The sequence below is a fragment of the Pristis pectinata genome, chromosome 20 (assembly GCF_009764475.1).
Source record: "Pristis pectinata isolate sPriPec2 chromosome 20, sPriPec2.1.pri, whole genome shotgun sequence".
Taxonomy (NCBI): Eukaryota; Metazoa; Chordata; class Chondrichthyes; order Rhinopristiformes; family Pristidae; genus Pristis; species Pristis pectinata.
In genome coordinates this window covers 7,718,911-7,746,160 of record NC_067424.1, presented here as the reverse complement: position 1 = coordinate 7,746,160, position 27,250 = coordinate 7,718,911, and the positions used below count along the sequence as shown (strand labels likewise).

The 27,250-nt window shown below is 43.6% G+C and overlaps 1 protein-coding gene across 1 annotated transcript in view; it reads left to right on the top strand.

The window, feature by feature from the left end:
* LOC127581021 (uncharacterized) overlaps nucleotides 1-27,250 on the top strand; it is a 151,421-nt gene that overhangs the window by 75,441 nt on the left and 48,730 nt on the right. The window contains exons 12-16 of the mRNA XM_052035079.1: nucleotides 6,917-7,237; nucleotides 9,574-9,682; nucleotides 12,939-13,030; nucleotides 15,624-15,670; nucleotides 16,764-17,034. Of these exons, the coding sequence (XP_051891039.1) occupies nucleotides 6,917-7,237; nucleotides 9,574-9,682; nucleotides 12,939-13,030; nucleotides 15,624-15,670; nucleotides 16,764-17,034 (840 nt within the window). The remainder of the gene's footprint in view (nucleotides 1-6,916; nucleotides 7,238-9,573; nucleotides 9,683-12,938; nucleotides 13,031-15,623; nucleotides 15,671-16,763; nucleotides 17,035-27,250) is intronic.

Sequence of the window (27,250 nt, the reverse complement as noted above, 5' to 3'; positions counted from 1 at the left end):
TACTCTAAAATGTCAGGAGGGAGGCAACGCAGAGGATGAAAACAGGAAGAAGAGTACAAAAGGGAAAGGATAAAGAAAGGTTAGAGAGGGAAATTGGGAGTGAGATGAGACCAGCTCGGAGGCAGGAAGGAGTGAAGGATCAATAGACTAAGGTCATCTTTGTGTGGGTGTATATAACTGTATTTCCTGTATAAACATGCTAGAACGGGCGGGGGGGGGGGGGGGGTGTGGAGGGCACTTTTAAATTTAATGTCAGAGTACTAATGGAATTATGACTTGGTGCAGAGTGGGAATGGGCATTTCATGTTTCTGGATACGAATCAGATTGAACATAAAGTGAAGGTTGCAGAATGAATCAACATTTCCATGAATTCAAAAATCAAATACATCTGAAACAAAGGTTTGTCGTTGAGGTCTGACCACGTGATCTGAAGCCCGGACTGTTGATTTGGACGCGTGTTCAAATCCTACCAATGACAGAAGGAGAGTTTAACTTCTGGTCATGAAATAAATCTGGAATTAAAAAGTTATTGTCAGTATTGATGATTAACAAAAAAGCACGTTGTTATAAAATATTTAGATTAAATGAGGAAACAAATCTACTGCCCTTGCGCACTCTTCTCCAGATCCTCCAATGAGACTGATTCTGAATTGTGCCTCTGAAATGGCCCAATGAGACATTTGGTTCAGGACAATAAATCTCACCCCATCCCGAGAATGAATAAAAAAAATGTAAGTGTCCATTTGGCATTTCGATTGCCAGGGTTATTTTCACTGACAAGGAGAATTTTTAATCAGTACTCATGACTTGTCATCAATCGCCCAGCTCTTATTTCTCAAATCTAAATAACCATCTGAAAATAAAATTTATTTGAAATAAAAATGAGGAAGGCAGCAGGGAGATCGTGAGACTACACTGAGGCGGCAGATCACATCTGACTCTCAGTTTCAAACTCACTCAGTTTCCCTCAACAAATATCTGTGTATTCAATGAATGTATATTTAACAATTAACATTTAACGTGTTAATTATGGAGTTAACAATTTTATTTATGGAAAATCGTGAAAAGAAGAGAGTTACTATCTTGTCAGGACTGGGGAACAACAATCCAAGTGCTGGGGTGTGGTGAACGGTGAGGTGAGAAAGAAATGATAGACAGAAATGTTACTGAGAATGCAGCGGGAAACCTGGTTGGAAAACCACAGCGAGCCAGCTGATGACGTCTGACCTCGAAGTGTTTGAAGTTCACCCAGTATATTTAACACAAACAAGTTCACCCAGCATATTTAACACAACACACATGATATAAAATAGTGAAGAGTGTGTGAGCAGGTCTGCGTAATAACAAACCAAGTGAGGGGATTCTGATGAATTATGAGGTGGGCCAGAAGAGATAAAAATGTTGGGAATCACAGGAGAATTCTCCCAGCAGCGCTGGCGATGTAAATGAGAGCCGCGGATGAAACGGTTAATGCAGAGCTTGTTGACAGTGAGAGGAGTATCTGAGCACACAGTCCGATTTCCTGTTAAGCGCCATTTCTCCTCGGGTGCCTCCCATTTCCTCCCCGCAGTGGGACGTCCCACTTGGCCTGGGAGGGCGCGGGGACCTACCCACAATCTGCAGATTAACCCAACCCTGGGGTTTCCGCCTTTCCCAGATCCTGACCGCGACTGATTCAATGGAAGGTGACTAAACCATGGGCGGTACCCCGAGATCCGCAGGAGGCAGTGCTCACTTTCTCCTGTTTATTAACATCAGCGGGGATGGCAGGGCTCAGACTGTTCGGCCCATCAGGTGCCTTTCTGACCGTTCCTGACACTGGCTGCCCAATGTTTACGCTGCAAGTTGGCTGCAGAGATCCGCACAGCCGCACACCCGTCTCTCTGAGATGTACCGGGGACAGGTCATCGGCAGGGCTTGATATGGTAGTCGAAAAATGTAGGTGTGGATGGAGGTTTGGTCATGGGCGGGGCTTGTTGACATGGGTGCGGCTTGTTGTCATGGGCAGGACTTAGTTTGGTTCCCAGTTCAGTTCCAGCAGCAGATTGTGCTCCCATTCACTGAAAAACTCTGACGCTTGTGTTGGCTTTGAGGCTCCATATAGCAACTGCCTGCCCTTGCCTCAGTGGGCAGACCCAGGAATGCCGCTGGGGCAAGGGCGAGGCAGAACAAACCCCAAGCTTGGTGCAAGCCCCAGGCACCACCTCTGTAGCATCACTGAAGCAAGCCCCGACCACGATACAGAGAACGCTCACAAGCTTGGTCCCTGGCGCCGGCGTGTGACGACTCGTTGCAAGCTGCTCTCTGCAGATCTACTCATTACTTTTACTGTAACTGTTACCTCGATGCACTGTGTAATGAATTGATCTGTATGAACGGTATGCAAGACAAGTTTTTCACTGTACCTTGATACAAGTGACAATAATAAACCAATACCAATTTTTTGTTCTTGCTCACCTTACATTCACCATGAACTCCTTGGTCAGTTTGTCATTCACAGCCCTGCTGACACACACACTCCATCTTTCACCATTTCCATGAGTGAAAACTGGATTGGTTTTATTTGTTGAATTTCACTCAGAGGGCTTCAAGTTCTAACGAGCCAGATTTCATCAGCTGACTCAATGGTTTCAGAATCACTCTTCCTGCGGCCTTCTTCCTCATTAACGTTCCGCATAATATTCATGGACAGTTATTCATTTCTGAAGCTAAGAACTGAGCGACGGACAAGTGTTGGCCTGGTCTCCGTGAACAAAACAATGTGGATTGTGATTCTTCTAATTTGTTCTCTTCCCGGTGAGTGACAGCCAGCGCTGGACATTCCAGTGATCAGAAAGTGCTGGGGATCCTCAGTAGGTCAGGCTGCATCTGTGGGAAGAGAAACAAACTTTACGTTTTGGGTCGGACACACAAGAGACCGCAGATGCTGGAATCTGGAGCAACAAACAATCTGCTGGAGGAACTCAGCGGGTCAGGTAGCATTGAGTCCTGATGCAGGGTTTCAACCCGAAACGTCGACAATTCCTTTCCTCTCATAGATGCTGTTCGACCCACTGAGTTCTTCCAGCAGATTGTTTGTTGCTAACGTTTTAGGTCGAAAGGTCTCCGACCTGAAACGTTCACTGTTCATGTTCCCACAGATGCGGCCTGACCTACTGAGGATTTCCAGCATTTTGTGTTTTCATTTTAGATTTCCAGCATCTACAGTTTTTTTTAAATTGTTATTTCGGTGATCGTGTTACGGACTCAGTGAAAGTCCCTTTAAGATAGAGAGTGTGTGTGTATGTGTGTGTGGGGCGTGCTTACATCAATAGAAGATAAAGGACGTAATGACGTTGTTGAAGAAGTTAGAAGGAGAGAGAGAGAGAAGGGAGAGAGACACCAGCCTGCTTGTTTTCTCTATCGATGGATGAGAAACAATAACTGTGTTTGCCACTGAAATCCATGTATGGAAGTTGGAAGTAATCCGGTGGAGTTCACTTTGTTGCTGACCTGTAGAAGGAAACAGGTATTTGTGTGTGGACGACCACAATTCGGATGCTTTTCGGGGTGAGGAAGTCACTACCGAGTAAACACTGAAGTGTCGTTTGGGTTCCATCGTGGAACATTTGGATTTCATATGTACTCTCTCTATGTTTCTCTACGTCTACGTCTTATCTTCAGACAACGGTGGTTGTTGAAGAAGCCCTTGCTCATGTTTCACCTTATGGCTTGCGGAACTGAACTTTAAGAACCATTCCGGAACTGGGAGTTTTGGACTTTGCCACACCCACACACACACGAAGAGTTTAGTTTTGGGGTTAACGTTCGAGGTTTAACATTTTTGAATTCTAACATACTAACATTTTTACTTTTATTTTACATATTATCATAAGTAGTGATTAATAAAATAGTTTTTAACACTAAATCATGCTCAGTGTGTTTCTTTTGTTGCTGGTTCGTGACAATCGGTATTAGTTTGGGTCTTGTTCACCGATTCCACAGCAGAGATGGTTAAACATGTGTAAAGGTAGCAAATACTCCGCAAATATAACCGAACAATGTTGAGGTGTGGAACAACAAGCAGAACGCTGCAAGAACTCGGATTGCCAGGATATAGCAGGGCGGAGGGAGCGGGGGAGGGTGGGGGTGAGCTGGGTAGAAACTGGTAGGTGAGAGGTGAAACCAGATGGGGAGGGAATGTCAGGTGGATGGAACCAGGTGATGGGGGCAGGGGATGGAAGGAGATGAACACAGAGCGAAGAAAACAAGGCGGACAGGTGGGCGTGTGTGAGAGGACTGCACCAAGGGTGTGGGTTGCAAGAAATTGGAAAATCCAAAGTTCATACCACTGAGCTGTAAACTCTCAAACAACATCTCATATTCCGCTTGGGAGCCTCTCTTCCACTCCCGCTCCCCATCTGGTTCCATCTGCCAATCATTCCCTGCCCGTCAGGTTCCACCTATCATCTACCAACCTCTCTCCCACCTCTTCGCACTCCTACATACTGACAATCTTTGCTCTTCCCCCTCAGTCCTGGTGCAGGGTCTCAATCCCAAACATCAATTTACACCTTCTTTCCTCCGCAGAAGTTGTCTGACCCCTTGAGTTCTTCTGGTGTTCTGTTTGCTGTCCCAGATTCCAGCATCGGTCATTTCTTTTGTCTCAATATTGGGCTGTGGTCTTGCAATCTCCTTCTGTCTGTACCACAAATCATCACCCGTGTATCTGAAACTACTATCGATTGTGACTGAAAAGGAAGGGAGGTTTATTTGAAACAGTTTGCACAAGAAATATTTTCAAAGTCCAAATGCACCCTTTCCATTCGTAAAACACCGTTTAGCTGCTCTCTTGCACTCACTGAAAGCAGCAGAGGAATAATACATGAAGTAATCAGTTGTCTCAAATTTACAACTGTTCCTCTTATTTAAAGCCCAGTCATTGAGATGCTTTATGCCTCAGTTCCTTGTGGGCTGAGGGCTGATCTCGCAATAAGTTACTATTTGCTTCTCATTCTCTGCGTTTAACTGTGCAATTTGTCTCAGTCATCAGTATCCAATATCAGTTGTTATTAGTGAGCAAAATATTCTTTTATTTTTTACTGATCCTCAGGGTGCCAGCGCCAAGGCCAGCATTTACTGTCTTGATTCGTTGTCTTACTGGGCCATTTCAGATGGGCAATTGGTAGTTTACAGTGGGGGAATATGGCAAATATTACCCTTAAAATTGTATGACTCCCAATGAAAATAAGCTGCCACAAATGTAGAGACATTTGGGGATATGATTATTCGTTGGGTTCCACAGGGGTCAATACTCAGCAATGATTTTGACAGATGTAGGGATATGGCAAAACAGCCTGCAGAGGAGACCAAGTGATGGCAGGGGAAAAAAATCTTTCGAGCCCAGAGGGAACTGGATGGTCAGTGGGGTAGAAAAGTGGCGGGGACAATTTAATCCAGAGAAGTGAGAGGGAGTGCATTGGATGAAGTGTGTATTAATACATTAGTTAAAGGGAGGACAATGAGGAGTGTGAGGGACCTTGGAAAGTATGATCACAGACTATTGAGTGTAACAGAAGAGGTAGATACGGTGATTAGAAAGGCAGACGGAATGGCTTCCTCTATTTGCAGAGACCCAGGATACAGGAGCAGGGTGGTTATGACCATGGCTTGAGCACTGTGGTCAGTTCTGGTCAGCACATTGAAGGAAAGACGAGACTGCATGGGAGGGTCTGCAGAAGAGGTTGGTGAGGCTGTGGCTGGGACTGAAAGCTTCAGCAATGAGGAATGATCGGATTGGCTGGGATTACTTTCTCTGGAACTCAGGAGGCTGAGAGTAGATTTAATTGGAGTTGTGAAAAATTATGGACATCGACAGTATGAATGGGAAGAATTTTAATCCCTTAGATGAGGTGTTAAAACCAGACGGGATAGGTTAAAAGTAATTGGTGTGAGGATTGGAGGGGAGATGAGGAAAATCCTTTTGATGCAGAGGGTGTTAGGGGTCTGGGACACACTTTCTGAAAGGTGAGTGGAGCAGAATCCTTCAGCAAAGTAAACAGAGTCTGGAATGTGAATTTGAAGAGCCGTGACCTGCAGGGCAAAGGACCCAGTGCAAGAAGTGTACCAGATCAGGCAGTGCTTCTTCGAATGGTACTGAGTGGGTGGGCTGAACGGCGTCCAGCGTTGTAAATTCTATGATCCTGGTCTGTGAAGACAAACCAGTCTGAATGTTTTTTTTCCATTGAACGGGAAACTCCCTTGAAATGTTTCAGTTGTGCTCTTTTGTTGCCAAGTTATAAAACCTGAAAGTGCGAGCAAGTCAGTCCTGGTAAAGGGTCTCGGCCCGAAACTTCGACTGTTTATTTCCCTCCATAGATGCTGCCTGACCTGCTGAGTTCCTCCAGCATATTGTGTGTGTTGCTCCAGATTCCAGTATCTGCAGAATCTCTTGTGTCTCCACCTTGCTTCATTTATGGTGTTCAACATTTTCGGCACACAAACTACTTTCGCCCCGACCAACACCCTACCAAGTCCGCGACTTGAGTCACGGACACGTCTCCTTCCCGCAGTCTCCCTCAGCCCGCAGTCTCTCGCCATTCAGGGGCCCAGGTGCACTGAGTGCTCTTGGGGGAGTCGGGATCTCGGGAAAAGTAGGCTGCCCGCCCACAGGAAGGTTGGAGATTCAGCACCAAGGTCTAACGAGGGAACAGGCCAAACGTTAGTGGCTGGGAGATGCCAGAGGCGCTCTGTCCACCCGCCCATCGTCTGACAAACAAGGGCGCTGCAGGCAGTGCCGGCGGGGAATGTCAGGACACGGGTCGGACCATCCGGCCCAGAGATGGTTGAAGGGTGAATGCTGGCCAGCACACTCGGGAGCACTCTGAATGTTAAGCAGATTTTTCCTGTTAATTTTCTAAAGAATTTTCCCGTCAGTTTCAGGTGCGTTGTGGGCAGAGAAATATGTGAGAGGAGTTGTGGGGAGAGCGATCACAATCGATTGTCACTATGCAGCAAAGTACCGCTCACACACAAAGTATTGGTGCCGTGGGTGGACTATCGGATGTTCAGTTTTAGTGGAAACAAACGGGCAACACAGACGGAGGGGAAGAGTTTCAATCACAGATAACCCGGCACGGGGAATATTCACTGTTACTGTGGAGGATCTTCACTCTGGAGATACAGGATGGTACAGCTGTGGAATTACAGTAATCGTCTTCGATCCATTATTTAACGTACATCTGCAAGTATCTGACGGTACGTTTCTCAGCGATTGACTTCATTGTCTCCACTGAAATGTCTGATCCATGTTTTCTCTGGGAAGGGTCTGGGCAGCACCGATATCCCGAGGCTCCGCAGAGTAATGTGGTCCCACCATAGAATTATGAGGAAGATGGGTATGGTAGGTAGTTGAAGTCTTTTTCCAAGGGTAGGGGCGTTTAAAATTAGAGGACTTAAGTTCAAGGTGAGAAGGGAAATATTGAAAGGAGATCTGAGAGTAAGTGTTTCACTAGGGGAATGGTGAGTATATGGAACAAGCTGCCAGAGGAAGTGGTATAGGTGGGTACAGCATTTAAAAAGCACCTGGACAGGTACGTGGGTCAGAAAGGATTAAAGCAATATGGGCTAAATGCAGGAAAATGGGATTAGCATCGATGGGTGTGTCTGCCTGCATAGACAAGTTGAGCCAAATAGCTTGTATCTGTGCAATATAATTCTATGACTATGATTTCTAATCATAGCAGTGCCATAAACTTGGAGAAGTTTAATTTGTATTCTTATTGGGGAAACCAATTTAGCAGTAATAATGTGGCAGGAGAGTTTGTGGATGATTTAGGATTGGTTTTCTAGAGTAGTATGGTGAGGAACCAACGGGGGAAGAAGCTATTTTGGACCAACTATTGTGTAATGAGAAAAGGTTAATTAATAATCGGGTGGTTAAGGTCAGTCCTGTAAATAATGTGGCCTATTTTCCCTGGCAATGCTCCACAAGGAACATTGTGAGTGGAATGATGTCATGTGATGAACCCTGTCATGAAATGTGTCAAATGTATGACTCATGTTAAGGAGCTCCCCTTTGAATATTGGGCAGAAAATAAGCTGGAAATGGGAGTTACCATTTTAATCCAGGAAAAGTATGTTTCAATTGCACAACATCAACATAATGTGGTGGAGAGAGGAATCTTTGTGTGTTGGAGCCCAAAATACAGAAAACTCACTTTTACTCGCAGCAAGCAGTTAGGAAGACAAATGATGCCTTGGATTTGGCTGGAAGGGTAATGAAGTCTTGGTGCAATTATACAAGGCACTGGTGAGGTCACATCTGGAATCATGTGTGCACTTTGGTCTCCGCACCTAAGGAAGTACATACTTACCTCAGAGGAAGTGCAGAGCAGAATCACAAGTTTAATTTCTGGGATGTGATTGCCTGTGAGGGAATATGGAATAGGATGCATCTCACAGGATTCTAAGAGGAAATGACAGAGTTGATGTTGATGTTTCCTCAGGCTGGATGGTCTGGAATGGGGTTAGTGTCAGGATAAGGGTTCATTGTTTAGATCTTAGCTGAGAACAAGGCTGCAGTGCAAGTTTCTTTTCTTAATTTTACAAATAAATATTCACTAAGCACCTCTTGAGCCAAATATCCACGGGGTGTAGAAACTCACCCTCCAGCAACACACTCAGAATGTTGAAACACTCAGAAAATTACTATCAGGATTTTGCAATATCCTCTGCTGGTAGTTGAAACTTTTGTCAAAATTGCAAGCTTAGAGGGAGGGAACCAGTAACGTTGAACAATTGTTTGATCTGCTGATGCCACATTTGCCTGCCATTAACAGGGTTGCTCCTTTCCATGAGAATTTCATCTGCATTGTCCAGTGATTATCAACAACTGTATGGGCAGTCTGGGCAGGCACAGTAGTGTAGCGGTTAGCATAATGCTATTACAGCGCCAGCGACCTGGGTTCAATTCTGGCCACTGTCTGTAAGGAGTTTGTACATTCTCCCAGTATCTGCTTGGATTTCCTCCGGGTGCTCTGGTTTCCTCCCACATTCCAAAGACATACGGGTTAGGAAGTTGTGGGCATGCTATGTTGGCACTGGAAGCATGGCAACACTTGCGGGCCGCCTCCAGAATACTCTACACAAAAGATGCACTTCACTGTGTATTTCGATGTACATGTGACTAATAAAGATATCTTATCTTAACTGCAGCTGATCCAACGTCTGCCCATACTCACAATGCATGTCTGCATCCATCCCTCCATTGGGTGCTGGGGCCCCAGAAATAGATCTCCCAGTGCTGGTGGAGGTCAGCTTCCTGGCTGGAACTTTTCCTTATGTTTACACAGAATGAAGTAGGATTGCAGTCCCACCAATCCAGGCCTTTTAGCTTCACCAGCAGCATATCTTCATTACCAGTGCTCAAAAATGGGAAGGAAACAGAAATTATCAGTAAATGTGGCGAACAGTCAAGTGAAACCAATCAGCACTTCACTCTTGGAAAGAGCTTCTGTCTGACAATCGCACTCTCTTGATCGACTGCGAGTGAAAAACAGGTGAAACTGAACTTTATTTCTTTGTCTCAACAGGACCTGAAAACTCTACATCAGAATCAACAACAATTGTGCTTTCTACAAATGAGGAAATAAGATCCAATGAGAGTCTATTGGAACCTACTCAGTCCAGTTTCTTTGAAAGGTACAATGTTCTCTTCACTGGTGTTTTGATTGGTCCAGCTTCAATATGAGAGTTTATTGGTTTAGAAATTCCTCCATCGTTGCTGGTGCTAAATGTCTGTGGAACTATTGAATTCTATCAGACCGAATATTGGGAACTGAGTATAACTCATGCTCCCGTACATGCTTAAAGCTGGACACCCAAAGGCAAATTAGTCTCCCGAAATATCCTTAGGCACAACTTAGGCACAAACAGTGAAAATCATGCATTATTTTGGAAGAATAATAATAATATTTATCAGAACAGAAATGCTGCCAGGTTTACAGCACGCTGATGTTTGTGTCTGTTGTTGTCAATGAAGAACAAGTTCCTTCATTTGCCGCCCCTCGGGGGTGCTCTCTGCAGTATTCACCATGACTGCTCCATTACTAACCCCATCCCATGCTCTGATGTGAGTTGTACTTGCCAAACCCAAGCTATGCTTTGGATACAGCAAAGGCTGTGGGCACTGACAAAATTCCGGCAATAGTATTGAAGATTTGTGCTCCAGAATCTGCCACACACTTGGCCAAGCTGTTCCAGTATAGCTGCAACACTGGCATCAATCTGACAATGTGGAAAATCGCCCAGGTATGTCCTGTCCACAAGAGGTAGGACATCTTCAACCTGGCCAACTGCTGCCCCACTAGTCTACTCTTAACCACCAGCAAAATGATAGAAGAGATGATTGATGGTGCTTTCAACTGGCACTTGCCCAGCAACAATGTGCTCACAGAAGCTCCCTTTGGGTTCCACCAAAGTCACTCTGCTCCTGACCTCATTACAGCCATAGTCCAACCATGGACAAAAGAGCTAAACTCCATAAGTGAGAATAACTGCCGTTGACACAATGGCAGCATTTGATTGAGCGTGGCATCAAGGAGCCCTGCCTAAACTGGAGTCAACAGAAATCAGGGGAAATCCTTCCACTGGTTGGAATCATACCCAGCACAAAGTTGTAATGGTCAGAGGTCAACCATCTCAGTCACAGGACACCTCCGCAGGAGTTCCTTAGGGTAGTGTCCCGTGCCCAATCATCTTCAGCTGCTTCATCAATGATCTTCCTTCAATTGTAAGGAAGGTCACTGGGGATGTTCACTGATAATTGCACAATGTTCAGCACCACTTGCAACTCCTCAGATAATGAAGCAGTCCACAACCAAATGCAGTAAGACCTGGACAATATCCAGGCCTGGGCTGATAGGTGGCAAGTAACGTTCATGCCACACAAGTGCCAGGCAATGACAATATCCAACAAAGAGAAAAACTAGCTATCACTCCCTGACATTCAATAGAATTACCAACACTCATTCCCCCCATTATCAATGTCCTAGCGGTTACCATTGACCAGAAACTGAAGTGGAATAGCCGTCTACACAACATGGCTACTAGAGCAGGTCAGAGGCTAGGAATCCTACTATGAGTAAATTCACCTCCTATTCCCCAATGTCAGTCCACCATCTACAAAGATCAAGACAGGAGTGTGATGGAACACTCTGCACTTGCCTGGATGAGTGCAGCTTCAACATTGAAGAAGCTTAACACCATACAGAACATAGCAGCCTGCTTGATAGGCACCACATCCACAACCATTCACTCACTCCACCACTGATAAGATATCTTTATGAGTCACATGTACACCGAAACACACAGTGAAATGCATCTTTTGGAGAGAGTGTTCCTGGAGGCAGCCCTACACAGTAGCAGCAGGTTGTACCATCTACAGGATGCATTGCAGCAACTCGTCAAGACTCCTTAGACAGCACCTTCCAAACCAACAACTTTTACCAGCTCAAAGGACAAACGCAGTGAAAGCATGGGGAGCACCAACACCTAAAAGTTGCCCTCCAAGCCACACCCCATCCTGACTTGGAAATGTATCACCATTCCTTCCCTGTCACAAGGTCAAATTCCTTGAACTCTCTCCTGGACATCATTGTGGGTATCCCCACTCCTCAAGAACTGCAGCGGTACAAGAAGGCAGCTCACCACCTCCTCCTCAAGAGCAAATGGGGATGGGCAATTAAATGCTGGTACAGTCTGTGAAGCCCACATCCCTTGAATGAATGATAAAGAAATGCTGCTTTGCCTTGCTGTGGCTTGCTCTGATGTGGCATTGACAGGAAACGTCCTGATAAATTATAACTACAGGCACTGACCTTGATATCACTTGTGAGAAACACCTTGCAGGATTGGACAAATTCTCACTCTCTGTCACTGCAACTGCAGGAAATGTCTCCTCCTAAAGTGTGCTCCTGGAAGGAGGGCACATGATGCCACACTCTTTGCCCTGAGGAGGTTGTGGTGGGTCTTCTTCTGTGTCTGTTGAAGGTGTTCCACAGTCATGTTAAAGAACAAATTTTGATCAGGCACCACTGAAATAACAACAACCAATGTCCAAACCTGTGTTAAGCTTTGTGGAGATGGAGTTGGCATTGACTTTGGATGAGAGCTGGTTTTGAGCAAGTGCAGTGTTTCATTTATTATATTGTAAAGGCGTGAGTGTTTTCAATGAAGTCTGTAGATATTGCCCCTGCATCTTCCCACAACACAACTACTATTCAGATTCTCACACACAAGTGCTCAAGCATTTTTAATTATTTGATTTTTTGAAAATTTACATTAATTTCTGATTTATTTAAAATTGTTTCACTTTCACTGGTTTTTTGAACGTTCTCTACAAATCATTAACCTTCATCATTTTCACCAGTTGGATAGCCAACTGTGTTGCGGCTGAGGTTTTGCCAATAGTGAATGAGTTTTCATCAGCTTCGTGGGCCTGGTTTGTTCTGCCCCCTCCATCCCTTCCCCACAGTGGGATTTAGGAGAGCCATGGGGAGCCTCTCCAGTGAGGTTGGAGCAGCTTCTGCAGCCATGTTCACAAAATGGTGGGTTCAAGTCCAGCTGCAAATACCTGTCAAATCTTGGTGACTGCTGTTCTGAGGGAGAGCTGTGTGGTCAGCAGTGCCACCTGCCAGATAAAAGGCCCTCAATAAATCTTCTCAGGTGGATGTAAGAGATCCCACGCAAAACTCAGAAAGAAGCAGGGAAGCATTCTTTGGAAGGCATGGACAATAATTTCTTTAACTAATTTCTCTGTCATTGGTAATTATCACATTGTTGTTTGTGGGACTCTCCTGTGAAAGTTGCCATGTAAATGCCAGACTTCTGTTCTTTACCAATGGCCATGAATCAAAGGTGAACCAGGGCTGACCCTCTCTAATTCTCTGTCCCACAGATCCATTTACATCATTGTGCTCAGTGTCAGTGGGATTCTTCTCATGGTGATCTTCACTTGCCTACTTTGGTGCCTGAAGCGTAAAAACAGGAGTGAGTTTCTACTTTTCTTTCATCCCCCTTTCATGATATACGTGATTGTTTGCTGCAAGGTGCTAAGTGACTGTAATTGGTTCTCGTCAACCAAGACTCAGGATTAAAGTGCTGGTAAACTTTCTTGGCTGTGGCTCAAAATTACATGAGGTGAGATTATAAAGAACATATAAAGTGTGCGAACAGACTCCAGTGGATCATTGAGAACCTTAACAGTGTATCCTCCATACTTTCAAATTCTGCAGCATCTGGACAGTAAAGACACCTAAGTTAGACTATCGTTTATTAACTACAGCTCTGCCTTCAATACTATAATTCCAAGCAACCTCATCACCAAACTCCGTGACCTGGGACTCAACACCTCCCTCTGCAACTGGATCCTTGACTTTCTGATCAACAGACTAACAGACAGCAATCAGTGAGGATAGGCAGCAATACCTCCGGCATGACTATTCTCAACACCATGATTATGACCCACGAGGCTGTGTCCTCAGCCCTCTACTCTACTCCCCATGTATTCATGACTGCATGGCCATATTCTGCTCTAACTCCATCTCCAAGTTTGCAGATGATACCTCCGTAGTGGGCTGTATCTCAAATAACGATGAGTCATACAGGAAGGTGAAATGGACCTTTGTGACATGGAGTCGTGACAACAACTCACTGTCAGCAAAACAAAAGAGCTGGTGATTGACTTCAGGAAAGGGGATGGTGTACATAGGTCAAGAGGGTCGAGAGCTTCACGTTCCAGGGAGTGAACATCACCAATAGCCTGTCCTGGTCCAAACACATAGATGCCACAGCCAAGAAAGCTCACCAGCACCTCTACTTCCTCAGGAGGCTAAAGAAATTTGGCATGTTCCCTTCGACACTAACCAATGTTTATCGATGCACTATAGAAAGCATTCTATCCGGATGCATCAGGGCTTGGTATGGCAACTGCTGTGCCCATGACTGCAGCAAAATGCAGAGAGTAGTGGACACAGCTCAGCATATCACGGAAACCAGCGTCAGCACCACGGACTTTGTCTACACTTCTCCCTGCCTCAGTAAAGCAGCCAAGATTATCAAAGACCCCACCCACCCCATACATTCTCACTTCTCCCCTCTCCCATCAGGCATAAGATACAAAAGGGTGAGAGCACGTACCACTAGGCTCAAGGACAGCTTCTATCTCACTGTTATAAGACTATTGAATGGTCTCCTTGTATGATAAGATGGACTCTTGACCTCACAATCTATTTCATTATGGTCTTGCACCTTAATGTCTGCCTGTACTGCACTTTCTCTGTAACTGTAACACTTTATTCTGCATTCTGTTATTGCTTTTCCCTTGTACTACTTCAATGATCATTTCACTTTTGTAGTGTAATGATCTGTATGGATGGCATGCAAGACAAAGTTTTTCACTAAACCATGTGAGAATAATAAACCAATTTACCAATTCCTAAAGAAGTAATTAATGTATTATAAGTGTCCTCTACTCACACCTTCACACTGGAGAGTCCCCTTGGTTTTATCAGAAGTAGCTTCTGTAGTCAGTTTTGAGTTCTGTTTCCTCCAGATGATAAAGTCTCTTCTGACTGCATTTTGTAACCTGATGTAGGACACAGTTTAAATAGTTTCTGCTGGTAATATGCTTTACTTTAGAAGAGGAAATAGCTTCTGATAGTTGAAAGGTACTGTCCTTGTAAGCCCCAACTCATGGGCTGACAGAGTAACCCAACAGCTGACGGCGATATTGTTTGACACTTTGATTTCTCCCATGATGTATTTCCTGACTTTTCTCCCATTTCCCAATAGATCAGCAACTTCAATCCAATATCAGTGTAGAATTGTGCCACCCTCCCCTCACACTGCCCTGTGTGTTGCAAAGAGGGAGCAATCTTTTCCACAGTGAAGTTCACTCGATGACGAATATCCGAAATATAAACCGAAATTACCAGGGAATCTCAATGGTTTAGGCAGCAACTGTTGAGGGAGAAATAGCTAATGCTTCAAATCAACGATCTCTCAACATATCTGGAAGGGGTAAGAGATGAAGAAGTCTACAGGTGCTGAAGTAGGACGGGAGAGTAAAACAGAAGGGATGGTCGCTGATAAGATGGAAGGCAGAAGAAAATAATGGTCAAAAACAATGATATCTAAGGCAGAAAATAAGATTAATGAATAAAAGATTAGCCCAGAAGTGGTGCAAATGGGAAGACCAAAATTATTATATGATACTGTTGAATTCAGTGTAGAATCCAGAGTCTGTAATGTGGCAAATCAAAAAGTGAGGTATTTTTTCATGTAATTTGTATCTTCTACTTGAGGGACAATCTAGCACAGAGCCCTGTCAAAGTTGATAGCTTTACAATGGGGCAGCTGCAACTATTGTCAGGTGATCTGCTTCATCACACAGTGAAGATGAAGGTCCCTGATCCTTTGTAAATCTTCTGTGCAGTAACCAGAGCAGATTTGTGGCCTGTGTGGGGAAATGTGCCTATGTCGCAACTGAGGTCCTCATGTATATAAGGTTCTATATGCAACACATGGATGTATAAACATGCTCCTGACATGGCCCTTTCAATAGAAACTTTGTATTTTCCAGAATCCAAGTGCAACACATCTCCCAGAGGAGGCAACAATGAAATCCAGGTAAAGACATGAAGTACAAAGTCTCCAAATAATTGAGGATTTACAAAATCAGATCACATGGGATTTCACAGGCCTTTCAGTCCAACTAATTTGCTTCAGTGTTGATACAATACACAAACATCCTCCTGTCTCTCTTCATCGAACGCCATCAGCAGATCCTTCTGGTCCTCTCTCCCTCTTGTGCTTATCCAGCTTTTCCTTAAAAAATCCATGATATTTACTGAAATAAGCCTCATAATGGTTCCAATTGTCCTTGTAAGCCCCAATATCATTACTGAAAGGCCTGAAGTGTACTTAGCCATGTCTCGAACTGGGACCTTGCTAATTGTGTACCCCTGCCTTCGGGTTCAATGTTTTTTCTGTCGACATTTCACATATTCACACCGAGACACAAACACTCGAGGAAGATCATGAAAAAACATGGAAAGTCCACTCATGGCAACCAATTTATCCGTTCTGTGCTCACGCACTGACCTCATCCACCCACCTCTCAATCCTGACAACACTCCAAATCTTATTGTTTCTTAGGTCTATCGTCAATAGTCTTTGTAACATTTTCCACAATGTGTGACATGCTTGTTCTGTATGACCATATTATGAATTTTCAACAGGGCATCCCAACTGAGTGAATCTTTTGCCACATTTGGTAATTTGGATCAAACTTGTCTATTAGCTTCAAAATCTCAATTGTATCAGCTGCCTCTCCACTTTTCCAAAGGTTACTATGCAAGTGAGAATGTATCAAATTTCTGCTCTGTGGGTGAAAGCAGGGCAGTAATAAGCCCATCTGGGAATTAATGAAGAAGATCCATTCCTGAATTTTGATGAGATTGTGGATCTAGTTACCATGGGGAGTAGTTGAAGTGAATATCGAAGAGGTATTAAAGGGAAAACTGGATAATTAAATGGGTAAGAGAAGAATACAAGTTAATGCAGGTGAATAACGTGTTCAAAGTAAACTACGGCAAAGGCTTGTTGAGTCCAGTTCTGTTTGAGAACTGTTTTGAAATAGACTTCCACTCACACCAGTTGATTACACCTTTTACAGTCATCAGACGTAAATTGGATCTTTGATTTTTTTAATATATTTTAGGAATTGGCAGCACTGGAAGGGAACACCGTTTATGAAACTCCACTGAAACCTCGAAACAGCAAGGCAGCTGCCCAGATGGCTAACAATGAAAATGGAATTGTGTATGCAGAACTTCAAATGGCATCAACAGCGGAGCACTCCGTTAGCGATGAGACCCCTGTCACCTACATAGATGTTAAATTTCAAAGCAACAGACCAAGAGCCAGTCAGAAAGTTCCCTCTCCTGGCACTCCACAGGACTCTGCATGGGCAATATATGCCACCGTTGCTCCTTAGGAAAACCATTTACCTGAACCTGAGTTGCTTCTTACTCCAACTTCACTTCACTGTTGTATTGAGTTTCCTCTGCCACAATCTATGCACATAGTTACATTATAAAGCCTTTTTAAACAAATTCAACCTGCTTCCCAGTTCCCCATCATTGGCAAATGTAATCAATGGCCATTAATTTTCTCAGTCTAGGCCATCTATGCAAATGACAGTGGTTTTGCTTCCAGTACTGAATGTTGCAGTGTCCACTCTCCTACCTGACCCGGCATAACTCCTGCCATGCATCAGACTGAGCTCAGCACAAACATTCTGACTCTACAGCTAAAAGTTATGGGTTCAGATCCTGCTACAGCACTTGAGCACATAATTCAATGGACACTTCAGTGAAGAGTGTGTCAATCTCAGAACTGCCAGAGATCTAAACCAAGTCTCCATTTGCATCACTAGTGACATGGAAATGGGAAAAGTAATTGATTACTTCCCATATTGACAAAGGATAAGATTGGGATGCTAATCTTGGCAATGATGACTTGTCTTACTAACTTAATTGAGTTTTTCGAGGAGGGGACGAGGGTGATTGATGAAGGTAGAGCTGTGGATGTTGTTTACATGGATTTTAGTAAGGCATTTGACAAGGTCGCTCATGGGAGGCTCATCCAGAAGATTAAGATACATGGGATCCACGGTGAATTCGCTGTTTGGATTCAGAATTGGCTTGTCCATACAAGACAGAGGGTAGTGGTTGATGGGACTTATTCTGGCAGGAGGTCTGTGACTAGTGGTGTTCTGCAGGGATCAGTACAGGGACCTCTGCTGTTTGTGATATACAGTATATAAATGACCTGGATGAAAACTTAGATGGGTGGGTTAGTAAGATTGCAGATGATATGAAGATTGATGGTGTTGTGGATAGTGTAGAAGCCTACTAAAGGAAGCAACGGGATATAGATCAGTTGCAGATATGGGTGGGGAAATGGCCGGTGGAGTTTAACCCAGCCAAATGTGAAGTGTTGCACTTTGGGAGATCAAATGTAAAAAGGCAGTACATTGTTGACGGCAAGAGCCTTAACAGTGTTGATGTGCAGGAGGATCTTGAGGTCCAAGTCCATAGCTCCCTGGCTGCACAGGTTGATAGGGTGGTAAAGAAGGCATGTGGCATGTTTGCCGTAATAGTCGAGGAACTAAGTTCAGGAATCAGGAAGTTATGTTGCAGATTTATAAAACTCTAGTTAGGCCACATCTGGAGTATTGCATTCAGTTCTGGTCACCCCATTAAGGGAAAGAAGCGGAGGCTTTGGAGAGGGTGCAGAAGAGGTTTCGCAGGATGCTGCCTGGATTAGATGGCACATGCTATCGGGGGAGGTTGGACAAAATCAGTTGTTTTCTCTGGAGCAATGGAGGCTGAGGTTTGAGGTCTGATAGAGGTTTATAAGATTATGATAGGCATAGATAGAGTAGACAACCAGTATCTTTTTCCCAGGGTTGAAATGTCCGTTACCAGAGGGCATGCATTTAAGGTGAGAGGGGGGTAAGTTCAAAGGAGATGTGCAAGGCAGGTTTTTTTATACAGGGAGTGGTGGGTGCCTGGAATGAGCTGCCTGTGGTGGTGATGGAGGCAAATATGATAGAGGCATTCAAGACGGTCTTAGATAGGCAAATGGATGTGCAGAAAGTGGAAGGATATGGACATTGTGTAGGCAGAAGGGATTAGTTGATTTGGGCATTTGATTACTAAATTAGTTCAACATAACATTGTGGGCTGAAGGGCCTGTTCCAGTGCTGTTCTTTTCTAAGTTCTATGTCTCATAAATGAACGGAAAGTAAAAGAGGATTAGATGTTGTCCACCCACCGTAATCAATAAAACAAAGGGGTAGATCACAACTATTGAATAATGAATATGATGAACGGGTACTTATGAAGGGAATGTTTCTGCAATATAATGCATAATGACATACGATATACCAAGTTTCTTATCTCTGGAGATATCTTTGACTCTGGGAATATTTTGACCATGCAGAGAACACAGGGTCATGAGCTGGATGATAGTGTGAGCCATGGAGAGGATACAGAGAGTCCTCGTGGGATACAGTAAGGATAAGTGAATGCACAAGGATGTGGGAAATGGAACATGTGAAATAGTAGGAGGTGAAAAAAATAGAAATGCAGAACATTTTTTCTAAGTGGTAAGAAATTGACAGGCGTTGTTGTCCAGAAGAACCCAGCTACATGAATCACTGAATGTTGACCTACAGTGCAGCAACAATTAGGAAGGCAAACAATATGTTGTCATTGTTGCAAGAGGTTTGAGAACAAGAATAGGGACACCATGCTTCATTTATGGAGGGTTCTAGTGAGACTGCATCGAGAATGTTGTGTAGGTCTGAAAAGGAAGCACTTGCAGCGAAGATTCACCAGTTTGATTCCTGGGATAGTAGTTTTGTCGTATAAGGAAATATTAAGCAGACTGGGTCTGTACTCTCTAGTGCTTAGGTGAATGAGAGCTGATCTTATGGAAACAGTGGGTAGAGTGAAGCTACTGCTGAGGCAGCTGCCTCGCAGCTCCAGTGGGCCAGGTTCAGCTCAGCTTCAATGTATGGACTGTGCATGTTCTCCCTGCCATTGCATGGGTTTCCCCCCCAGATACTCCAGTTTCCTCCCACTTCTCAAAGTTATGTTGGTTGGTAGGTTAATTAGCAGCTGTAAGATTTACCCTTATGTAGGTGGGTATTTAATGGGAACATGCAAGAGTATAGGTTCAGGGAAATAGGTTGGCGAATAGGATAAATGAGATTTCTCCAAGAGCTGGCATTGACTCCATGCACCTAATGGGTTCCATATATACTAATGGGGCTTGACAGTGTAGATGCAGGGATGAAGTTTCCCCTGTATATAAGGGGCATCAAGCCCCAGAGATTACAGACTCAAAACACAAGGTCAGCCATTCAGGACTGAGATAAGGAGAACTTTTATCACAGAGATCCAAGTGAATCCTTAGATTGCTCTCACCAGGAGGCCAGGAAGTCTCAGTCACCGGGTATATACAAATCCGGAATCCATAAATTTTTGGAAATGAAGGGCATCACGGGATATAGGATTAGTGCAGGAAAGTAGTGCTGAGATACAAATCAGCCATGATCCCACTGAGTGACAGAGAGGGTGGAAGAGGCCAAACAATCCACTCCTGCTTGGAATTATTATACTATTCCAAAGACCTATGGGTTAGGAAGCTGTGGGCATGCTATGCTGGCGCCAGAAGCGTGGCGACACTTGTGGGCTGCCCCCAGAATACTCCACACAAAGGATATATCTCACTGTGTGTTTCGATGTACGTGTGACTACTAAAGATATCTTATTTTATCTTATCTTATCTAGTGTCATAGTCATAGAGTTATACAGCACGGAAGCAGGCCTCTCGGCCCAACTCGTCCATGCTGACCAAGTTGTCTACCTCAGCGAGTCACAATTGCCTACACTTGGCCCATTTCCACATGCTATTCCTTGGCCCATTTTGCCTTAGAACAATGAGCGCCACGTGGTTCGATTTTTGAAACCCTTCTGTTAGATGAAGATTGTTTTCCATGAATAAAGGATGTTTGATTAGAAGCTCAATTCCATTAACATGACTTACTAAGCAGCAACACAGAGAAGAATCTACAGACCTTACAAAGTGAATGCCTGTTTCCTCTCCCTCCACTGTCCCATCACTGTTCAAAAAACTGCCCAACAAACCACGTTACAATGTGGTCATGTGAACAAGTCTGGAGGCATGGACCTTCGCTGCATCAAAGTGTCAGCACTGAACAACTTTAAACCCTTCCTTGCCACTAACAGAAAGCAAATGAATTTTAAGCAAATCAGATAAAACTAACTCTCATTCACCTATGTGTAGGGCTGGTGTTTCCCCTGCCTTCCTGTATTCACAGTGGGTTAGCAAGTGACTCATTGCCATCTGTGCAGAAGTCTTGAACTGGGAGTTTTAATGAACATAAAAGGATAGAATTCCTTACTATGTTGTGAACACCTTCACTTGAGGTTGAGAGATTACAGGAATCTCAATCTGAATGTTGGTATTAGCATGCCATTTCCTTTTTCCCTATCCTACGATGTTACGAGCTTGACCTTGCATGTACTCACAACCACTCTGGGATCCATCAACTCAGACATAATTTAGCAGTGACTGACCAGGTCACCCTTCCTGACTTCACCTCCTGTCTTAATAGTTCACCTGCTGACATCTGTTGGCGACTGTCTGGGTGACTACAGTACCCCTGGTGGCTGAGAGATCTTAACTTTAATGTAAAAGCATACCAGCTGAAAAAAAATAGAAGTTGCAGCTTTGAGGGAAAGCTAAGTTTCTCACTGTCCATCCCATGCTGGTCTCAACAAACAGCTCTTTTCCTCTCCCCTCTGGTACCTGCCAACTGTTAGATAAACACTTTAAAATGTGACTAAGTCACAAGGTCATTAAATTCCAGATGGTCAAATACAATTCCAGAAGTTACAATGGGATGAACTTTATTTTAGTAAGATTTCAGGTGAAAAAGCAGTTTCAATGAAATTTCACATCCACCACAGAATGCAGGTTACCTCGGGACAATAAGAATCTGCAAAACATCCCAGCTCCTGCACTCTGTTCTTCAGCCAAGCTAAATTAATACTAACATGAAATGCTACATGTAGACATTTAGTTTTGGTATTTTCAAATCTTCTTAAGCTAAAGCTGAGACACTGATCTTGATTTTACAACAGTATTTTGAATATGCCAGTTCAGTGGGCAATGAAAATCGAGAAGAAGTCAGACACATCTCTCTCTCTCTCTCTCTCTCACACACACACACACACAGTCACTGCCACACAGCTTTAAACCTTGTACATTTCATTGAGCCTAACGTCTCTCAAAGCACATTCTGGTAAATTTCTGGAATTGAAGAGCAGAGATTTTCTCTTCCTGTTGAGCTGTCCAGATCCATTAATAAAGCAGCCCTTCCTGTAGACATTGTTGCAACATTTAAACACATCTGTGGGATCTTACACCATATCCCTTCTCAGTGTCTGTGAAGCATTTTGAAATGCCCTGGGTTGGGGAAAGGCTCCACTTCAAGGCAATACTTTCAACCAGACCTTTAACAAGCTCAAGTTAAACAGGTCCAGCTCCAACAGTGGTACAACAGCAGCTGGGAGTATACCAAACTTCACGCTGTGGATATTCAGGAGCCCCTGAGTCAGGAGGACAAGGGATCAAGACCCCCTCGTGGACTTGGCACAGTCTTCAGTGTGGGTGACTCCTGAATGTAATGCTTGCTTCCTGATAAGATGCTGCAGTCTCGTCAGTCTGTCCTTGAGGCAGAAATAATTTCCACAGCATTGTTTAAAGAAAAGCAGAGTGTTTTCCTGATGTCTTCACCTTGTGTTCTTCTTAGTGGGATCTTGCAATGTAATTGCAACAAACCACAGTTCTCTGCATAAAAACAGTCTCCAGTCATACTTCCCCTCCCTGTCCCCCATTGTGTAATGTAAGTTATACCACACTGCTTCGCATCTGATAAAGACAAAGCGTCCACGAGTATTTCCAGCTTAATCATCATTCTTGCTTTCAAGCAGTTCAGCTTCTCACATTTGCAAAAGCCCCTTTCATTTAAAAGCTCCACGGATCATGGGTTCCTGATACACATCAACCCTGAGAAAAGTAACAACTTTTCCTTGCAGTTTCACACCTCATTGACCATCGCAAGCTGCCACAAGCTGCAACAAGCTCATTTATTCAGCGCCCAACTTTTGATGTTTCATTCTGGCAACAAGAGACCAATATACGGAGTAATGCATCCCACTGTTATACACCAACAGTGCATGCCCACCAGCACTGTATCCCAGTTACCAAACCAACCACCCCAGCCAAACCCACCTGTCACCACCCCTCCTTCTGCCCGTTCTCCCCAGCCATTTGTAATAGAAGATTACAGGGCAGCAATAAAATGACTGGAATAATATCAGTCAGCTGTCCAAAGATGAGAGAAGAACTGTGGGCTTTAAATTCATTCAGTAAAATAATTTCTGTGGGTTGAATGGCATCTGAGTTGGAAATGGTTAACGTCACCTCCTTTCACTCCTAATTGGTAGTCTTGGATTGAACAGACTCCATCTCACAACAGACTAGTAGGACACAGGGAAATGGGGAGGGAAGCAGAGGGCAAGGCTTATTTTATCCACAGTTGTCCTCTTTCTGCCCATGGTGTGTATGGTCCCTATTATTAACATTGAAATCTGACAAAGACAATATTGGAAGATTAAATGAAGCTCCCCAAACCTCTCCCTTCCCAGTCTAAATTCCACAAGATTGGGAGCCAGAGGTTGTTAGAATTAACACTGCAAATGAATAGACTTATGAATTGAACCATACCAAATCCCCTGATTTAGACAGCAACAATGAGAGAATAATGCTTCAAACATATTATTTGAAGGCAACATCTTTCTAGTATAAAAGCAGCAAATGCCGGAAACACGCAGTAGGTCAGGCAGCAATTGTGGACAGAGAAACAGAGTTCATGTTTGAGTCAAAGACCTTTCATCAGAACTCGTGCCTTGGTACCTTAATTATTACTGTTATGTTTTGTTAAGATATCTGCAATATACGTTAGCTCAGTTCACAAATGTAACTGTGTTATTTCAGTATTAACATGACATAAGATTAAAAAAAAGCATAATGATCAGTTAGGCCAAAAGTGATGAAATCGTGTCCACTTGGGCTGGATAAAGTCTGTCCAGGACTTTAACTGGCAGAACTGAAGGAGGGAGCAGGTGACTTATATTAGTAGGATTAACATTGGACCTTAAAATAAGCTCTGTAGTTGTGATGAGGCATGATGGGATACTAGCCAACATGGCAGCTTGAGGAATGTTGGCTTAATGGCGAACAATAACAGCCTGACCGTCCTGGCTAAATGTGATATTCATTAATAAATGTGTGAATAAAAAAACGTGAATATCCACCTTCGATACTATAATTCTAAGCAAACTCATCACCAAACTCTGAGAACTGGAAGTCAACACCTCCATCTGAACTGGATCCTTGAATTCCTGACAGCAGCACCTCTGCCATGATTATTCTTAACACAGGTGCTCCACAAGGCTGCATCATCAGCCCCTTACTCTACTTCCTATGCACTCATGACTGTGTGGCCAGATTCTGCTCAAACACCACCTTCAAGTCTGCAGATGATACCACCATAGTGGGTTGTATCTCAAATAACACTGAGTCAGAGTGAAGGAAGGAGATAAAGAGCTTAGTAACATGCTGGCATGACAACAACCTTTCCCTCAATGTCAGCAAAACAAAAGAGCTGGTCATTGACTTCAGGAAGCGGGGCGGTGCACATGTTCCTGTCTACATCAATGGTGCTGAGGTTGAGAGGGTTGAGAGCTGCAAGTTCCTAAGGGTGAACATCACCAGTAGCCTGCCCTGGTTCAATCATGTGGACACCAAGGCCAAGAAAGCTCACCAGCACCTCTACTTCCTCGGGAGGCAAAAGAAATTTGGCATGTACCCGTTGACCCTTACCAATTTCTATCAATCCACCATAGAAAGCATCCTATCTGGATGCATCACGGCTTGATATAGCAACTGCTCTGCTCATGACTGCAAGAAACTGCAGAGAGTTGTGGACACAGCTCAGCACATCACAGAAACCAGATTTTGCTCCATAGACTCTGCCTACACTTCTTCCTGCCCCAGTAAAGCAGCCAGCATAGTCAAAGACCCCACCACCCTGGACATTCTCTCTTTCCCTCTCACCCATCAGGCAGTAGATGCAAAAGCCTGAAAGCACATACCACCAGGCTCAAGGATAGCTCCTACCCTGCTGTTATAAGACTATTGAATGGTTCCCTAGTACAATAAGATGAACTCTTGATCTCACAATCTACCTCGTTATGACCTTGCACCTTATTGTCTACCTGCCCTGCATCTTCTCTGTAGCTGTTACACATTATTCTACATTCTGTTATTGTTTTACATTGTACTACCTCAATGCACTGCAATAATGAATTGATCTGTATGAACGGTAAGAGAAGTTTTCACTCTACCTCAGTACATGTGACAATAATAATAATAAACCAAGAAACCAATTATGAGGAAGGAGATAAGGGGAACTGAAGGTCAGACAAGTCTGTTTAGTCGTCATAGAAGCCAGCAGGCCAAAAGCTGGGGTTGAGTTACAAGGAACTTCTGCAAAATGTTGCAATGAAATGAGAAAGCTAAGAACCATAAATTTGTGTTGCAAAATGTTATAGCTTTGAGAAGTTTTTCACAGAGACTCTCTGGAAAATCTCCAGAGAAACTCTCTAAATTCGAAAATGCATTTATTTTTATACTTTTTGAGCACAAAGATAACAGTAAGTGATTAAATACAGCATCAGTTACAATGGCAGTTTACTTCAACATACTTGGTGTAGGCATACGTGTCTGTAGGATTACATGTTTACAATGGGAGCACATCTTAACTGATGAGAACACCTCTGCATATCTTTTCCCTTGCATATTTTCAAATAAAATCATGGTTTCTCGACAGATGCATGATCAACACTGGTTAACTAATAATTGTCCTTGTGAAATGTTTGAGCAAGCTTGCCAGTTCACATTGTAATTTTGTAAATGCCATGTTACCTTGTTCTCAAAATAATTCTCACTTCATGTCAATCTTGGCAATTCCCTCCTCCTTCCTGAGTCAGTTTATCTTTGCTTTTAAGAATGATTGTAAAATATTTCCCAACATAAGTCAGTTTGGTAATGATCTTAAGATTTAAGTGCCCACAACTTATGGGCTGCTCTGAAGTCTACCTTAATTGGACAATAGTTGCAAAGAAACTTTCATTTCTCTAACAAGAAGAAACAGAACTAGTTTGAACAGAATAAGCTAACTAACCACAAATGCAAGGCATTCCTTGATTGAAAGCTTCACAGTTCCTCAAAGGAAAAGGAACAGCTCCACAGGCATCTGAATATAGAGGTCCTTTGCAGCTTAGAATGACCACACGGAGACTGGAGCTGCAGTGGTAAAAGAAGGCAGTACAAAGGACATGCAGGCATTAGAAATTAGAACGTAGAGCAGTGCACCGCAACAGGCCCTTCGGCTCATGATATCTGAGCTGATCATGATGCCAAACTAAAGTAAACCTATCTGTCTGCATGTAATCCATGTCCCTCCAGTCCCTACATGTTCATGTGCCTGTCCAAATGCTTCATAAATGCCAATGTCATGTCTGCTTCCACCAGCAGCCCGAGCAGTGTGTTCCAGGCGCCTAGCACTCTTAATCCACACACCTCCTTTAAACTTTCCCCCTCTCACCATAGCTTTGTTCTCGAGTATTTGACATTTCAAATAGACTGAGAGAAAGACTCTGACTATCTACCCACTATATAATTCTCATAACTTTGTAAACCTCTGTCAGGTCTCACCTCAGCCTCTGACACTACAGAGAAAACAATTGAAGTTTATCCAACCTGTCCTTACAGCTAATACTCTCTAATCAGGCAACATACTGGTGAATCTCTTCTGCAGCTGCTTCAAAGCCACCACATCTTTCCTGTAATTGGGCAACCAGAATTGCAATCTGTGAGGGTCTGTCTCACAGAGACTCTCTGGAAAATCTCTGGAGAAACTCTCTGAATTCGAAAGTGCATTTATTTTTATACTTTTTGAGCATGAAGATAACAGTAAGTAATTAAATACAGCGTCAGTCACAATTACAGTTTACTTTAACATACTTGGTATAGACATATGGCTCCGTAGGATTACATGTTTACAATGGGAGCACATCTCAACTGATGAGAACAGCTCTGCATATTCAAACAACCTTGTTGGGAATCCAGACACCCATAACAGCTTTCTTTTACCACTGTATTGAGAGATGGCTCCCTGCAGACAATGGTGTGTATTCATGAACCTATCCCTGATTTAGATTAAAGATTGGTTCTCATTTGTATTGACTGGCTGCTACCCCAATCCCATAACTCCTGAAAGATGTCCTGCAAATAACAATCCCTAACAGGAAGCTCCACCATTCCTTATGGGGAAAGGAACAGCTCCAAAGGAACCTCTAGGCAGAATCCAGCAGAAAACCCATGATATAAAGAACGGATGATGGATGAAGAGACCCTCGGAGATTCATCAACTCACTGACAAGAATGACATTTATGGTTCTTCAGCAGTGTGAAAACCAT